General features: G+C 47.2%; 1 protein-coding gene across 2 annotated transcripts in view; it reads right to left on the reverse strand.

The window, feature by feature from the left end:
* Tcf7l1 (transcription factor 7 like 1) overlaps nt 1–16,595 on the reverse strand; it is a 156,237-nt gene that overhangs the window by 3,924 nt on the left and 135,718 nt on the right. For both annotated transcript variants that reach the window (XM_034511966.2, XM_034511967.2), the window contains 6 exons: nt 4,157–4,289; nt 3,002–3,104; nt 2,717–2,800; nt 1,935–2,078; nt 1,144–1,303; nt 944–1,051 (listed from right to left, as the gene is read on the reverse strand). In XM_034511966.2, the coding sequence (XP_034367857.1) occupies nt 944–1,051; nt 1,144–1,303; nt 1,935–2,078; nt 2,717–2,800; nt 3,002–3,104; nt 4,157–4,289 (732 nt within the window). The remainder of the gene's footprint in view (nt 1–943; nt 1,052–1,143; nt 1,304–1,934; nt 2,079–2,716; nt 2,801–3,001; nt 3,105–4,156; nt 4,290–16,595) is intronic.

The raw sequence follows: 16,595 nt of genomic DNA on the forward strand, positions 1-16,595 counted from the left end.
ACTGTCCACCTTTTTTGGAGACATGGTCTCTTCATGGGCCTGGAACTTACCAAACAGGCTAGGCTGGCTGGCTGGCTAGTGAACCCCAAGGGATTGTTCTGTCCAGGGCTGAGAGTCTAGGTACACACCACCATGCCCCAGTTCTACATGTAGGTGTTGAGGATTAACACTTGACATCTTGCCAAGCCTACTGAGCCATCACCCTGGCCTGGTTGTTGATCTTTTCTGAGCAGTCCCAGCACCCTCCGAAAATTTGATGCAGCTACTACAAACCCTCTCACCAAATTAAAAAAAAAAGAAAGAAAAAGAAAAGAGAGAATAAAAGAATATATACAAAAATCCAATAAGTCTCACAGAGTTTCTAGACACAGTCCCCAAAAATTCAAACTTGGCTTTCTTATTTATAGAAAACAAGCCTCCTCCTCTAGAATCAAGCCCAAGTAGCTTGCTCTCTCTCCTCTGCATCCTGAAGATGCCGCTCCCTGTTGGGAGCTGACTTTAGTAGAAAGCGGCTAGATCAACTTTGCAGCCATCTGGAACCATATACCCTGATGAAAGACTTGGTTGTCAAAAGCCTATAACAGCTGAAGCACACTCTGATAAATATATTGTTTATCCCACATAGCTTGTTTTGCTGTTTAGTGACCTCAGCTGTATGGTGCACGTGGTAAAGTGTTTTCACCTGTGTTCTCCTGCTTGTGTATATAAATACCTCAGAATTCCCTTCAATAAGAGAGACTTGAGGGAGACATGAGAAAATAGAAGAGACTGAATCACACTCTGTCTTGTCTCCATTCTTCGAGTCACTTGCCCCAAGAGCCCCATTCTCTCTCTTGACCAGAGCACTTAGCCCCCAAAGCGTTGAGGCAAAGTGTTGAGGCAGAGTGTGGGCCTCAACAGCTCCCAAGGTCTGTGTTCCCACATGCACAGCGTGAACACTTACATAGTTGTCCCGGGCTGACCAGGTTGGGTAGAGCTGTGCATGAAGCTGCCGTTCTTTCCGGGCGAGCTCATAGTATTTGGCCTGTTCTTCTCTTGACAGGTTGTGCCACTAAGGAAGAGAGGGTGAAGACACAGAGCAATCAGGGTCGGAGGGGACACTGAAGCCTGCTGCCAGGAAGCGGTGACAGGAGCAGGCATTACCTTTCTTCCCAGGATTTGGTTAATGGCTGCACTTTCCTTCAGGGTACACTCGGCCACCACCTTGGCCCTCATCTCCTTCATATACAACATGAAGGCATTCAGAGGCTTTTTCACGTGAGGCTTCTTCTCCTCTTCCTTTTTCACGGTAACCGGGGATTTCCTGGGGAGGCACGTGGCTATAGGTTAGATATCACCACCATTCAGCTTCCCTCCTGCCTGCCTTCACCGAGGCAGCTGACCAACGCCTCTGGGAGGAGAGGCTTGACTGGGGGGCCATGTGTGACTGCTGTCAGGATCTGGGCAGAGAGAGGTGGGGAGGACAGGAGGGAATAGAGGGAGGAAGGGGAAGAGAAGAAAAGAGGAGAGAGAAGAGAAGGAAGGCAGAGCACGGCCCTCTGAGCTGAGGAAAAAGCTCCCCTCAGCCCTGGTGCTAGTGGTGTGGGCTCTTGTGCTATCTTTCCAGCAGAGAATGCCAGGGTCTCTACTCTGGCACCAGCTGTCATGAGTCCTTGAGAGAATTACTTTCTCCCATCCTGGCCTCACATTTTATTGGGATGACGGGGTAGGGAGGGAAGCCAAAAGCTTTCTTAGCTCCTCGCAGCCACAAGAACCTGACTATGAGGATGCACTAGGTCTTAAAGAAAGGACCGTAGAAAATCCAAGAGAGCAGCCTCCATGGGAGAAGCCAGGGCTTGTCCTGCAAGCCGACAGCAGGAGAGAAAACCATACGGCACATGCTGTGCCGAGCGGCCAGCTGCCGACACCCCTCCACCCAGATGGATCTTACTTACGCACTCACGGCAGGGCTCAGGCTGGGGGGCGCTGGCTCCTGCTTCACAATCGGGGAGACGATGGCAGGGTGGGGGATTCCTGAGTTGGGCAGACCAGGATGGGCAGGAGCCACCATGTGTGGGGAGAACCGACTGGAGACCAGGCTGCATAACAAGTAGAAACAAATGAGAAGAGGGAGCGAGAGGGCTGTGAGCCACCGAGATGGTTGTCACCTGCAGAATTAGGGGGTCAGTTTTGGGGGAGACCAAATGACACTATCCCTTCCCCTAACACACACAAGGTACCCAGGCCTGGTGCGGGATGCAGGCGGAATAAAGAAGGCATGAAGTCAGAAGGCATGCATGGGCTACATCAGGACTACAGGTCGTCTGTCATTGGTGGCTCCACTGTCAGGTAGAGCCACCCCTGTGAGAAATCCCTGTACACTGTTTCCTTTCCTGGCATTACCACGGAAGATACACATTTCCACCTAGTCTCTGGCTTCAGTGTGTCATGTTCAAAATGACTCTGTTCCACAGAGTCTGGTGTGTAGAGATGTGGAAGGAGGGTAACAGGCATGGTTCTGAGGTTTTAGCTATGTGTGAGTGTGTGTGGTGGGTCCATGGGGTTGTGGTATGAGGAGTATGGGGTAAGAGGTAACCCCTCATCAAAGAGAAGTAAGGATCAAGGAACCCCTTGCTCACTAACCTATAGGTGACAGACTGGTTTATGGCCAGAAGTGGCAGTCACTAATATCCCTGGACTATGACATCATGTTGGCAGCCCCAGCCCTACGACTCACCTGGACATTGAAGCATTCATGGCGAGGGCAGGGTAAGGATGTCGGAAACCACCAGGAGGGAGTGAGTACATGGGCTGTCCTTGCCTGTGAGGATGAGGAAAGAGGAGGGTGATCTGGTCAACCAAGGCTGAGGGGCTGGAGAGAAATGATAAGAAATCCTCAGGAAGACAGAGGAGTTGGGGGAAAGCTGAAGGTGGGAGTGAGGATGTTTAAATCCTGGAGTCCAGAAAGGCAGAGCACAGCGGAGGAAGGACTGAGGATAAGACAGGCTTTGGGTTTCCTTACTGTGGGACGAGCCAGCCGAGGGGATGGGGGATTTGCCCGACAGCTCCTGGAGACAGTGGGTAATACGGTGACAGCTCAGATGGGTGAGGGGGCCGGGGGATTCCTGCTTCCAAAGAGAGATATGTCAAACACTTCCCGAACCCAACCTTCATAACCTTAGTAACACCCAACAGGAGCTGCTTGCCCTGCATGCCCAGGGGAACCACACCCTGGGAAGCCCTTGTCTCTCCTCATCTCTACCCCTTTCACCTTCTAGCAGGTCTGGGCGGTCACCTCAAGGGCACCCAAGGGCACCCAGATACTGTCTCTCTAGCTACCCAGAAGCCATCTCTGTGGATGTAACTTTCTTTTGTTGACAGGGATTCATACAAAGTCCAGGAAATACCCAACAGAGAGCAAAAATTATCCTAACTCCTCATTTATTTAACTTTCTAGAAAAACAGCTTCATTCCCAGTACAATAAACTTACTCTGTCAATAAACCACCCTGCCTCTAAACTCTGGGTTTTCCCTCTATATTCATCCCCCCCCCCATCCCAAAATCATCATTATTTCTCTAAACAAGGGCTCTGAAAATTCTTAGTGTTACAGTGACTCCGTAGGAATGTTACGAAGACCTTGGCTTCCAGGTACGGACAGGTGTGGTGGGCAGTTAATTATCACCAACCACAACTAAAGCCAGTTCTGTCCCCACTCTTTTAAAGTCATTTTAAAGTCTGTCCAGAAGGCTCTATTTGAAATATGTGGTGTAGTGGGCACACATTCTGGTTATAGAGGCCCATCCTCTGGTAACTAGACAACACTCCGAATTTACAGTGGGGTTCCAGGCTCTGTACTTAACTTGTTTCATTACTTTTGATCCTTACTATGGCCTTTTGGTGTGGAGACACAGGAGGCATGGGTTAAACATCAACCCACCAACCCACCAACCCACCAACCAACCAACCAACCAACCAAGGAATCAAACAAGTAAACAATAGCAAACCAAACAAAAACAACAGAAACAAAACTAGAGAGCAAACTGGCAAGGCAATCAACCTTTTAAGAATTGTGGTAAGATCTGAACCCAGACCTTATTCATCCAAGTTCTGTACCCCTACCCTATAGGAAAATCTCCCACCCTTTGGGAGCACAGCCTGTAGCAGGGGCCACTCACCTGTCTTTGGGTCGATCTCTGGGGACAGATGCGTGGGAGGGGATGCAGGGGAGAAGTGGTCGTTGCTGTAGGTGATGAGAGGTGTCAGCGGGTGCATGTGATGAGGGTGCTGAACAACAGGAACTTTGTTGGACTGCAAGAGAGAGAGGAAATGGACTAGGCACAGAAGCCAGGAAGATGGTGCGTACAACCAGCTGCCACTCACTGGTGGGATGCGTGCTGGCTCCTTTCTGTGGAACACCGTCTCCAGCCCTCACAACTGGCCTAGAGAGAAGGAAACGAGGAGAGGACGAGAGAGGGCCTCTAACCCCCTTTCTAACTCCCATACTGTCCCCCTTTGTGGGTATAGTGGGGTGCTCGCGGGCCGTGCAGTTCTGATGGGCTAGGTGGTCTCTGTGGAAGCGGGAGGGCTGCTTTCCTGGAGACAGGAGCTTTCAGGTTTATGTGCCCAAGTTCGGACTTTACAGACAAGGAGGACTTTGACCTCTCAGTTACTTCCTGCAGCCCCTGAGGCTTCCTGAGCTCACAAGTCTTACAGCAGGTGAAGTGGGCAGAGCAGAGACGAGAGGAGGAAAGCCCATCCTGATTATGAGGTGTGCTGCTGGCCTTGATGGTGCAAAAGGGCCTCAAACTGAGTAACTTCCTATTCCTCTGTCCTTGTGAGAAGTAGCAGCATAAGGAATGTTAAGACTTGAATACTGTCTTCACTTTTAAAAAATGTTTTGTTTTTTTAGACAGGATTTCTTTGTGTAGCCCTGGTTGTCCTGGAACTCCCTCTGTTGGTTCTCAAACTCACAGATTAGCCTTTCTGTCTCCCAAATGCTGGGATTAAAGGCGTGTGCCACCGCGCCTGCATCCGTGAATGTACAACACAACAGAGAGCACCAGCAATAACTAACTCTGACATCAGATTTCTAGAAACCCAGTGAGTATGTCCAAACGATGTATGTGGGTCTGTGAGGACAGCCTGTCAAAGGGTGACCTTTGGCACTGTAAACCTTATAGGGCCATTGAGTTACAGAGAACGTTCAGTGGGGTCAAGATGAATGCCTGATAACCTGAGTTCTATTCCTAGATCCCACATGGTAGATCCTCTGACCTCCACAAGAACAGCACGGGTCAAGTATGCGCGCGCGCGCACACACACACACACACACACACACACAAAGAAATATAATGAAAAAAAGAGAGAATGGCACAAAATCATCTCAACTGATAAAATGCATAAACTATGATTCTAAGACTGACTGCTACCATAATCACACATCTAAGCCAGCCCCTGCCATCAGCTTCCTATTCATTTGTTTATATTTGACATCATCTCATTACATAAACCAGGCTAGTTTCAAACCCACGATCATCCGCTCCAGTCTGCACGCCTCAGTTTTTAATTTATATTTTATTTGTATCGTTTCGTCATTTTATAGTGCGAAGTCTTAGGCTGGGGTGTGTAGCTCAGTTGTCTAGCATGCTTGAGGCCCCATGTTTGATTCCCAGCTCCGTGTAAACTGGGTGTAGTGGCATAAACCTGTAATCCAGGCGCTTGCACTCAGGAAGTAGAAAGATCAGAGGCCAAAGGTCATTCTTTGTTACATAGTAAAAGCCAGCCTGGACTGCGGGAGCCTACCTCCCGGTTCCCAAATAAAGTAAAAAGTCTCAGTTGCCTGCCTACTGTTGAGTCAAGGAACACATAAAGCGTGTTCAATTTGCAAATCTAGGTATAAATCTAAAAGACCTGTGAGTTATTATGTACCACTAGGGGGCATCATTGTCCAGAAAATGAACTGCAAGGGGCTGGCCAGGAAGTGAATGTTGCTGAGGGAGAGTTGTCCTAGAGGCTGGCCTGTTCTTTTAGGAGGCTACCTCCCACTTTGTTGTCACCCACTTCTCTCTCCAGCTGTCCCCAGCAGCTTGATGACCACAGCATAAGCTGAGGCCACGGGTCAGGAATGCACAGCCTCAGTGGACAACCTCAGTATTAGACTTAGAAGCCACAGGGGCTTGCCTCAGGAAGGAATGCACTGTCTGAAACAGACAAAGCCTTCCAGCAAGCTACACAGGTCAAGCACCTTCTCGGCCCAGGAACCTTGTCAACTCCTCTTCCCCATCCATTTTAAAGTTTTGTGTGTATGTGTACACAGAGGGCGGCCCAAGGTCACGCTCATCTCTAGACTTACTGGGGTCTTTTGCTGAACCCAGAGCTTGCTGATTTTGGCTCAACTCCTTGCCCTAGAGATTCCTGTTTTTATAATCTGCTAAGCCTGTATACACGGGGCTGCCACACCTGCCTGGGTTTTACATGAGTTCTGATCCCCTCACTTTATCTGCCGAACCATCTCCTTAGGCCCTCTTTGTCACCTTTCTGAGGCTGGCTTTAGCTGTGTACTGTAGGCTGGTCTATGCCCACCACAGCCTGCTTCAGTCTTTTCCGAGTTTGAAGCTCTTCAAACCCGCAGCTCTTAGGAAAGCAAAGGGGTCCCTGGGGTGTATTTTAAGCCCAATGTAAAGGTAACCCCCAAGGGCTCCCCATGAGGGAGTCCCTGTCTCTGCTGTTATTCTCTTTCTTTTATAGATTTATTTATTTCATATATAGGGTTAGTCTGTTCTCGTGCTCACCAGAAGAGTGAATCAGATTTCATTCTGGATGGTTGTGAGCCACCGTGTGGCTGCTGAGAATTGAACTCAGAAGGAGCAGCCAGTGCTCTTAAGCCTGGAGCCATCTCTCCAGCCCCCTGCTTTTTTTCTTCACCTGATCAGAGGTCAGCTGCATGGGATTTATGGCTCAGGAGAGTAGAACCTTCCCCTTTGCCGTCACTCGTGATGGAGTCATGGACTTGACAGTGGCTGCTCAGGAAGTCACCCAACATTTCAGTAGACAACTAACACTATTCAGAACACAAGTTTCTGTCAGTCATCCATGATCTGTTAGCTGATAGAGAATGGCAGGGCTCCAGGGGAGAATGGAAATCAGAAATGTTTGCAGTGACATCAGTTTCTTAGGTAGCAGTCAGGCAGAAGCTCCAGCAGAGGTCGTTCCTCCAGGTATTGGTGCCAGAGCTGGTAAACTGTGGGGCTGGGAGGAGATCTCGGAGGACCGAGGCTCCATGGCGGCACTCTGCCACCCTCTGACTCTTCCATCTGTCCCAGATCAGCTAAGCCAGAGGTCACTCCATTTCTTCTGTCATCCAACCCAGGAAAAAGAAAATTACCAGCTTTACCATGTCTCTTGCCCTTTGACCTCAGGTTTGTTGGAGGAATATTCCCCAAGCTACTTGTGTATTTCCTAAGTGTGTCCCTAAGATCTGAATGGGCACTAAGCTGGGCTTAGCTAAGGTGAGATGTCTACGAGACGAAGGGCCAACACATAAGCAATGTGTCAATCATAAGACGATTCCAAGCTCCGATTTTCTTGCAGCAGATCTCCTATTCCACATGGCAAAGATTCATTTCTTATTAGTTTGTTTGTTTACTTGGGTTTTCAAGACAGGGTTACTCTGTGTAGACCTGGCTGTGTGGGAACTCACTTTGTAGACCAGGCTGGCTTCAAAGTCATAGATCCTCTTGCCTCTGCCTCTCATGGGAGGAGATTAAAGGTGTGCGGTACCAGGATGGGCTATTCTTTCCTAATTTTAAAACGTTTAAACATTTATTTGTGTGTGTGTTGATGCATTCGTAGATGCATGCACACACATGCCAGGGTGTGCTTGTGGAGATCAGGGGACAATCCGTGAGAATGGGTTCTCTCCTTCTATCATGTGGCTTTCAGGGCTAGAATCTCAGATCATTGGGCTTACAGGTAAGCATCTTTAACCACAGAGCCAGTTTACTCTGCCCTATGCATGGGTTTTAAGAGTAAATGTGCCGGACAGTGGTGGCGCACGCCTTTAATCCCAGCACTTGGGAGGCAGAGGCAGACAGATTTCTGAGTTCAAGGCCAGCCTGGTCTATAGAGGTCAACCAGGTCAATCCAGGTCAACCAGGGCTACACAGAGAAACCCTGTGTCGAAAAACCTAAAAAAAAAAAAAAAAAAAAAAGTAAATGTATTCATGACAGTGAGTAGGCCCTACTGACCACTACCTGTTTGTGTTTTATTTTGGTAATTTACTATTTAAAGCTTTAAGACAGAGAGCAGCCCCATCACAGATAACCACAAAACTCTTCCTTAAGTACATTCCTGAGATAGCTCTTTTTAATTATGCATATTTGCCTCTCACTGTCACTCTCTCCCCCCTTTTCCCTCTCTATCTCCCTCTCTCCTCTCCTCTCCTCTCCTCTCCTCTTTTCTCCTCTCCTCTCTTCTCCTCTCCTCTCTTCTCCTCTCTTCTCCTCTCTTCTCCTCTCCTCTCCTCTTTTCTCCTCTTCTCCCCTCCTCTCCTTTCCTCCTCTCTCCTCGCCAGTATCTATCTGCCTCTTACCTCTCTAGTCCTGGGATTAATGCCTGCCTTTATTTTTCTTTTATAAATGAATTGTTTTAGATTTATTTATTTTATGTGTATCAGGGTTTGCCTGTGTGTCTGACTGTGTACTATGTGTGAGCCTACTTTAAAGTCTGATGCCCTCAGAGGTCAGGGAGGAGGGCATTGAGCATCAGATTCCCTGGCCTGGAAGTAGGATGGCTGTAAGCATGTGGAGGTGCTGTGAGCCAGACCTGGCTCCTGTGCAAGAGCATCGAGCTTTTGACTGCCAGCCCCTCTCTCCAGCCCTGGCTCTTTTCTTGAGTGTCGTCTTTACTTCTGAGAACTTGACATCCAGTGTCAGAAGCTACTGTGCTCTGCGGTCTCTTACTTTCCCCGGATGCCAGTTTCTGGATTCCTCACCAATTTCTGGCCCCTTTTTTCTAATCACGTCCAAGTCTATCTTAACTTTAGCGGGAAAAAAAAAAAAAAAGTTCTGGAAGGAGCCAGCTGGTGCAGACAATAAGGGAAAAGGATTTATACGCAACAAGAGCCAAGGCAAAGAAGAAGTTAATTAAAATTTGGACAAGAGGGACTGTGAGATGGCGCAGCTGGGAAAGGTTCATGTCACCAAGCATGACAACATGAGTTTAATCACAGGAATTCACAAGGTGGAAGAACAAAATGACTGCTAGAAGTTGTCCTCTGATCTCCACAAACATACCACGAGGCATCACAAGGCATGCGCTGCTCCTTGGCCGGCAATAGTTAAATGTATATAACAAAGCAAACCAGGCCAGGGCTGATGGCACATACCTTTAATCCCAGGTGGATCTCTGAGACCAGCCTGGTCTACGGAGTGAGTCCCAGCACCACTGGGAGTACAGAGGGAAAGCCTGTCTTACAAAACAAAACAAAATCAAACAACAACAACAACAAACCAAAAAGAAAGAAGAGAACTTCATAATAACTGAAGGCAGAGCAAGTTAGGCGTGAAGTGAGGGGCGGGGTTCTGGCCTAGGAACACAGCAGCAGCGAGGTGGGCAGTATAGTCGCACGTCTGGGGAACTAACAGAGGCCATGAATGGGCAAGAGAAGGAAGAAGTGAAGTCTCCCACAGGAGCAAAACACGGGGAGAGGCCTGGGCTCCAGCTCTGTTGCCTCGGGCACAGACACTCCAAATGAGCTCAGCATGATGGCTCACACCTGTGACCCCAGCTGCCTAAGGATTAAGAAGCCGAGTTAGGGCAGTGGGCTAACTCAACAGGCAAAGGATTTTGAATCCTAGGACACACGTGATGGAAGGAGAGAACTGACTTCCATGAGTTGTCCTTTGAGTACTACACATGTGCTACACACACACACACAAAGTAATTTTAAAAAAATTAAAAAGAAATGAAGTTGAGGCCGATCTGGGTTATAGAAGGAGACTATGTCTCTAAATCACAGCACAATGCCAGAATCCAAAATGGACCATTGCAACCCCTAAGACGCAGCAAGGAGCATGCTGCAGACCAAGACGCAGCAAGGAGCATGCTGCAGACCAAGACGCAGCAAGGAGCATGCTGCAGACCAAGACGCAGCAAGGAGCATGCTGCAGACCAAGACGCAGCAAGGAGCATGCTGCAGACCAGGGAAGATGTAAAGATAAGGCAAGAGCCTGCAGGTCAGCGGGAGAGAAATTGCTCTGGGACTTGGAATGTGCCTTTGGGTCATCCTTTTGTGCAATGGTCTATCTTGAAGACTTTGCAAGTTGGACTTTAACTATAATTCTTTGGCTAAGTCCTTCCTAATCAGAGGTCCCGCCTCCCCGTTCTTAGTAGGGACAACAGAGGGAACTGAGGGATACTTTATCTTTTTGCAGTTGGTACTACTATTCTGTCCTGTGTGTCCAGACTGGTTTCAAACTCTTGGCACTCCTCTCTTGGTGACAGGCCACTGTGACCAGGCCTAGCAAAGGAGAACATTTAAAACCCCTTGCAATCCAAACTGTTGTGAGAATATATCTTATTTCACTCAGTTTAACAGAACTGAGTGTTGTTTTTTGATCACCATTTTTGATCAAACATTTTTGATCTCAACATTTTTGATCAAAGTCCGTTTTAGCTGGCATGATAGATCTCTGGGCTACTGAGTGAGATCCTGTCTCAAAACAAATCAACAACAACAAAATCATAAAACCTGTGTGTGTGTGTGTGTGTGTGTGTGTGTGTGTGTGTGAAGCACGTGCACATGCCTTGGTATGGATGTGGAGGTCAGAAGACAATTTGCTTAAGTAGATTATTCAGTCCTTATTAAAGTCCTTCCATCATATGGGTTCTGAGGGCAAAATTAGGTCACCGGACCTGGCGACAAGTACCTTTACCTGCTGAGGTAAAGGCCGCCATCACCAGTTTATGTAATCGTGTTATCTGTGGCACCAATTTGGTTTATTACATTGTTGATTCTATCTATATGAGGCTGGAGAGTGGAAGGTGAAAGAATTTCAGAGAAACTAAAGTACGATCACAGAAGAAACTAGAATGGGGGTTATCAATCTGTGGGTTGAAACCCCTCTGGGAGTAAAAATCTCCTTTCACTGCAGTAGCCTAGGACCCTCGGAAACCAGAGACATTTGCATTACGACTCAGAACAATAGCAACATCACAGTTATGAAGCAGCAATGAAAATAATTTTATGGCTAGTGGCCGCAGCACTAGTAAGGTAAGGTTGAGAAACCACTCAGTAGAAGAAATGATGCAGGCCCTCACCTCACATCTTGACTGGCTTCTAAACCCAGTGGGTAAATCCTTGATGAGAAGGTATATGCACACTTTTAAATCCTCTCCCCATAACGCACTCACTAACGACCAAGGGAAAACAGCAGCACTTACATACAATGCAAACACCTGGCAGCAGCTAATCCCAAAGCCAACATCTCTAACACGGGCCATATTGACACAGTGGGCCTGCTCCAGAGAGGAGGAGGAGACAGTATGAGAAGCTGGGCTAACTCACATGAAGTTCTGGGCTCCATCCCTCCCACTAAAGAAGCTGAGCCTGGTGGCCCAGGCTTGTAATCCCAGCATTCGAGGAAGAGGGGTCAGAAGTTCATGGCAATCCTCGAGAACATACCAAGTCTGAGGCCAGCCTGAGCTATGTGAGGCCATTTATTCAACAAAACAAGAACAACAGAAAAGCCTAAGAAGGAAATGGCTGGTTATATGTGAGTCAGGGAGAGGAGAGTTGGGCTGAGGCCCTGGCCTGACTGGAAGCTGAAGTCACACCAACAAAACCCAGAGGAGTGCAGACGGAAGACATGGCCGGCACAGCCGTTATTACTGTGTGCTAGAAAACTCTGTGAAATGTTAATCTTTCTTTTCTTTTGTTTGTGTATTATACGCACATGACCATGCATGCATTGAGGCCAGAGGAGGACGAGGGGTGCCCTGAGACATCACCTTATTCTCACTTATTCTCACTGAAGCCTGAGCTAGACTGCTGGCTGTAACCTGAGGTTACAGGGACATGTACATGGGCACAGCCTTCTGCCTTTTTAATGTAGGGGCCGGGGATTTGAACTCAGGTCCTCATGCTAACACGATATACTTTTACCTACTGAGTCAACTACCTCCCCAGGCCCTGCTGTTCCTGTCTTGATTTTTTTTTTTTTGATATCTCTATTTTGGTTATTTAAGCAAACATTTCTGTTCTTAAGAAACCTACAGTGTTCAAGTTACGTTTCTAAGTTACTAATCAAAAATGGAAAAGAGAAAAATATACGGAGGGAGAGAGAGGGAAAAACCACAGGGGCTTGTTAGATTTGTAGATCTGGATAAAAAGTCTGTGGGAGTTTCAGGTAGGAAAGTTTAAAGCTATATTCAAATAAAAATATCAATTAAAAAGTATAGTCAGTATTATGAATTGCAGAGACTTCTGGGTCTACATAGGTGTCCTGATGAGATAGTGAAGTAACACAAATTTTATTTATTCACTTTTTATTTATAAGTAGGACTTCACATAGCTAGGTACAAATTTCATAGATAGATAGATAGATAGATTGCAGATAGACAGACAGACAGACAGGGCCCAGGCTGTCCTTGGACTCACCATGTAGATAAGAATAACCTTAAACTCTTCTTGGCCATCCTCCCCCTACTCTCTAAGTGCTAGGATTACAGATGTGAACCACCATATGCCCTGCAATGCATAATACTAAGAGGGAAATTCCAGAGAGCGATTCTGAGGGCGTTCACATGGTAAGCAGCATCAGCCTTCTCAGCAGTGAGACATCCTTAGAAGGAGAGCATCGAGGCTCTGATTCAGCCACCCACCCTTCGGCAAGAAGCTCTCCAATAGGCTTCTGAGGACGAGTCAATGAATAATAACAAAATAGGGTATTCACTGTTAAAATATTAGTGTAAGTGGCCATGGGCTGCAGGCTTTTTTTTTTTTTTTTACTCCTGAGTCTCCCCCCCCCCCCCCATGCTCCAGGAAAGTCTTGCTCTTTTAAAAATGTTATTACAGTTTTATTTATTTACTTATTTCTGCGTGTCTGCACGTGTGTGGAAGTCAGAGGCCAACTTGCAGGAGTCTGTTCTGTCCCTCTGCCATGTGGATTTTGGAGATTGAACACGAGTTGTCAGGCTTGGTGGCTGGCACCTTTACTAACTGAACATGCAATCTTCTGACCCCCTAAACCAACAATGGTGGCGAGTGCCTGTAAAGACAGACAAACGGGCAGACAGACAGACAAGACAGACAGACAGACAGACCAGTGACATGCTGTAGCAACACATATATGCCAGCTCTCTTCCCTTATGCCCTCTGGCACTTTCTCAAGAGACATAGTGAACATAATATTTTTTTTTTTTTTAAAAATTGCTTATTTGTGTTTTTGAAGACTTGTTATACAGCCCAGGTTGGCTTGAACTTCTAAGTCTCAGCCTCAGCCTCCCGAGTACTGGGATTACAGGCGTATGCCCACAAACCTGACTCATACATTACATTCACCATTTCTGAATGAGAAGAGGGAAATGAGCCTGGGGTAAGGAGATGTATACATGGGCTGTCCACCTTTCTCACAGACCACTCCCTGCTCACTTAACAAATTCTGCTTGTGCATATGGAAGACAAAGGGTAAATACTTGTGAACAATGAAAATACATCCCCTGCCCTTCCTCCACACTCCAGGGAGAAAATGGTGAAAGACAGGGAGGACCCACAGGGTATGGTCAGTGTGGGGGGTCAGCATAATCGTCCCCACGAAGTGAGATTACGGTGATCAAATATCACAGATAGTTCCACAGGGGACTGGAGAGATGTTTAAGAGCACAGGCTGCTTTGGCAGGAAACTCGGGTGCCGTTCCAAGTATCCCGATGGTGAGTCACAACCATCTATAACTCAAGTTCTAGGGCAGTGGTCCTCAACCTTCCTAACGCTGTGGCCCTTTAATACAGTTCTTCATGCTGTGGTGACCCCCCACCAGAACATTATTTTCATTGCTACTTCACAGCTATAATTTTGCTGCCATTATGAATTGTAATGCAAATATCTGTGTTTTCTGATGGTCCTAGGTGACCCTTATATAAAGGTCGTTTGACCCCAAGGGTTTTTACCCATGGGTTGAGAACCACTGTTCTAGGGGCTCTGATGCCCTCTTCTGGTTTCCTTAGGCAACAGGCATGCACACAGTGCGCAGACAGGCAGGCAAGCACACTCGTGCACATAAAATAAATTCTTTATAACAAACCAAACCAGGAAAACCACATAGTAACACAGGCAAGTTTTTTCTGTTTTTCACCCCCAGCTTGCTTTAAGAGGTATAAATGGAAATAATAATAACACCCAGCCCTGCCTCCATCACGCCGGGTTGCAACTCACTTAATACTTCCTTGACAGACTCCACATGACTCGCCAAATCTCTGCAAGTATGTAGCCTGTTTCTTCATTGGCCCTATTCCCTGGGCAAACTTCTTCAAATATTTTACTTCTGATCTAAGCTAAGTTTTCATAATCTAGAGTGTTTTTATTTCTCTAATTGAAAAAGAAAAAAAAAGAAAGAAAAAAAAAAAACAATGCTCCAACTTCTGTGATCTTGTCCTAGGACACTTCAGGTCCAGCTCACACCCTCCGGCTTGGACAAGGAGTGAGGTTCAGTGGTTAGGGATGTAGGGAACACCACTCTCCCCGCCTCCTGTCTTTGATTTGCAATTACGGGAATGATTCTCAACTCTGGCTGCCCCTTAAAGTCGCTGTGGGGAGCTTAAAAAACTAAGATACCGGCCCCGCCCCAGCCCAATTAAATCATATCCTTGGGGGATTAAGATGTTAAATTCTATGGGCTCATTATCTCTATTACCTTCGCAATCTGTCCATTTGTTTTGGCACCTAATTCGGGCCCTCATTACCTCTTAGTTCTGCTAATTAAATGCGATGTTAATTGTTCATCCCTTCTCTTAATTTCTTAACAATGGCGACCATGGCAGTAGTGGTGGCAGTGACGGTGTGGTGATGGTTTGGAAAGCTAACCCTTAGTGAAGAGTTACTTTGTGTTGGGCACAATGCTGAACTCATTACTGCACACTGGCTCATTTCTGTACACTCTATGATGTCAGTGTCCTCTAATCCCCATTTAATGGACGAGGAAACTGAGGCAGAGAGATGACGTAATTCACCTGAAGCTGCGAGAAGAGAAGGAAGCAGAGCCAGGATCGGAAGCTGCAGTGCCCACAGCACCCACGACCAGCACATCTTCTCAAGGCAACTCCCTCCCTCTCTGTTCTTGGGAGGTTGGATAAGTTTCTGGGGTCTAGGTTCATATTAATGATTTCCCCTTGGGTGTTATTTATTTTTAAACATTAGAGGTTAAATTTTTGCTTTCTATATCTCCCCCCCCCCCCGTGTGTGTGTGTTACCAAGTAGGTCTTAGGGATTATACTCAAGTCATTGGCATGGAAGCACCTTTATCTGCAGAATCATCTCTCTGGTCTGTTTATGCTTTTCAATACAGAGTATGATGATATGGAATTTACCGGAAAATCATCCGATTCACTACCTTGTAAAGCAACATGTACCATCAGTTCATGCTTTTCTGTGCTCAGACAAAATAAGGCCTCTCTGTTCCCCTGCTGGGCTGGGATCTGATATTCAGACCATTCATCTGCAGTGTCTAGATGACAGACACTGCAACTGCAAGAGGCTTCTTGGGAGTTTAGGCATCTCAGATACTTTTCTGTTACCCAGAGAAAGCCACGAGCAGTCGGTTTACATGAGGGAAAAGGCCAAGAGCCAATAGTATCCCGGAGGGAAGGAGGTAGGCGAGCTCACCACTCAGCTGTCACCTACATGGTGCCTAGAAAGTGAGGAGATGAGTGAACACGGCAGTTAGAGCCCGGCAGGGAAGCAGATGTGACAGTGGAATCATGGGAAGCTGGGTTGGGAATACTGATGAACGTGTATAGGGTGATGCTCACAGGGAGGATGGGACATTCAGAAATACATGTTAGATTTAACAGGGAAATTGTGTCCTTTCAAAGGAACCTGTGAGAAGATAGCTTCTGGACAGGAGAGAGGGCAGCGAGCCCTGACATCTTGGGGTTTGCTGTGAGAGGTTCTGGGGTGCCACAGAATGGGTGGGGGTCAGCAAAGATGGTAGGCTGTAAAGAAGATAGCTGAATCAGGGCTAACCATCCTTCCCTGTGTTTGATTCAAGCCACTAGAGGGCACCTGTGCCTCATGCTTACCATCCGAAATAGAACCTCGGGGATTAGAACCGACGCCATGACACAATTGCTCAATATTGTGGTGACAAGATACAGACCCTACCAGTAGTACCTTGCATGTCTTGGGACAGCCTACCCTGTCCACTCCTGTGAGGTGGCTGGCTCTGCCCCACATGGTTATTCCTGTCTACCTCCTGCCAGACGGTTGTGACAGTCACCCGGGAGCCGCACATGACATCAAGTTGTAGACAAAGAAGACTAGGGCTCCCTCCCTCTGAGCTAAGTCCCGTGATTGCTGGAAACCACACAAGTTCATTGCATCTCTATTTATACTCTGTGT

This window comes from Arvicanthis niloticus, chromosome 9 (genome assembly GCF_011762505.2).
Source record: "Arvicanthis niloticus isolate mArvNil1 chromosome 9, mArvNil1.pat.X, whole genome shotgun sequence".
In the NCBI taxonomy this organism is placed as follows: domain Eukaryota; kingdom Metazoa; phylum Chordata; class Mammalia; order Rodentia; family Muridae; genus Arvicanthis; species Arvicanthis niloticus.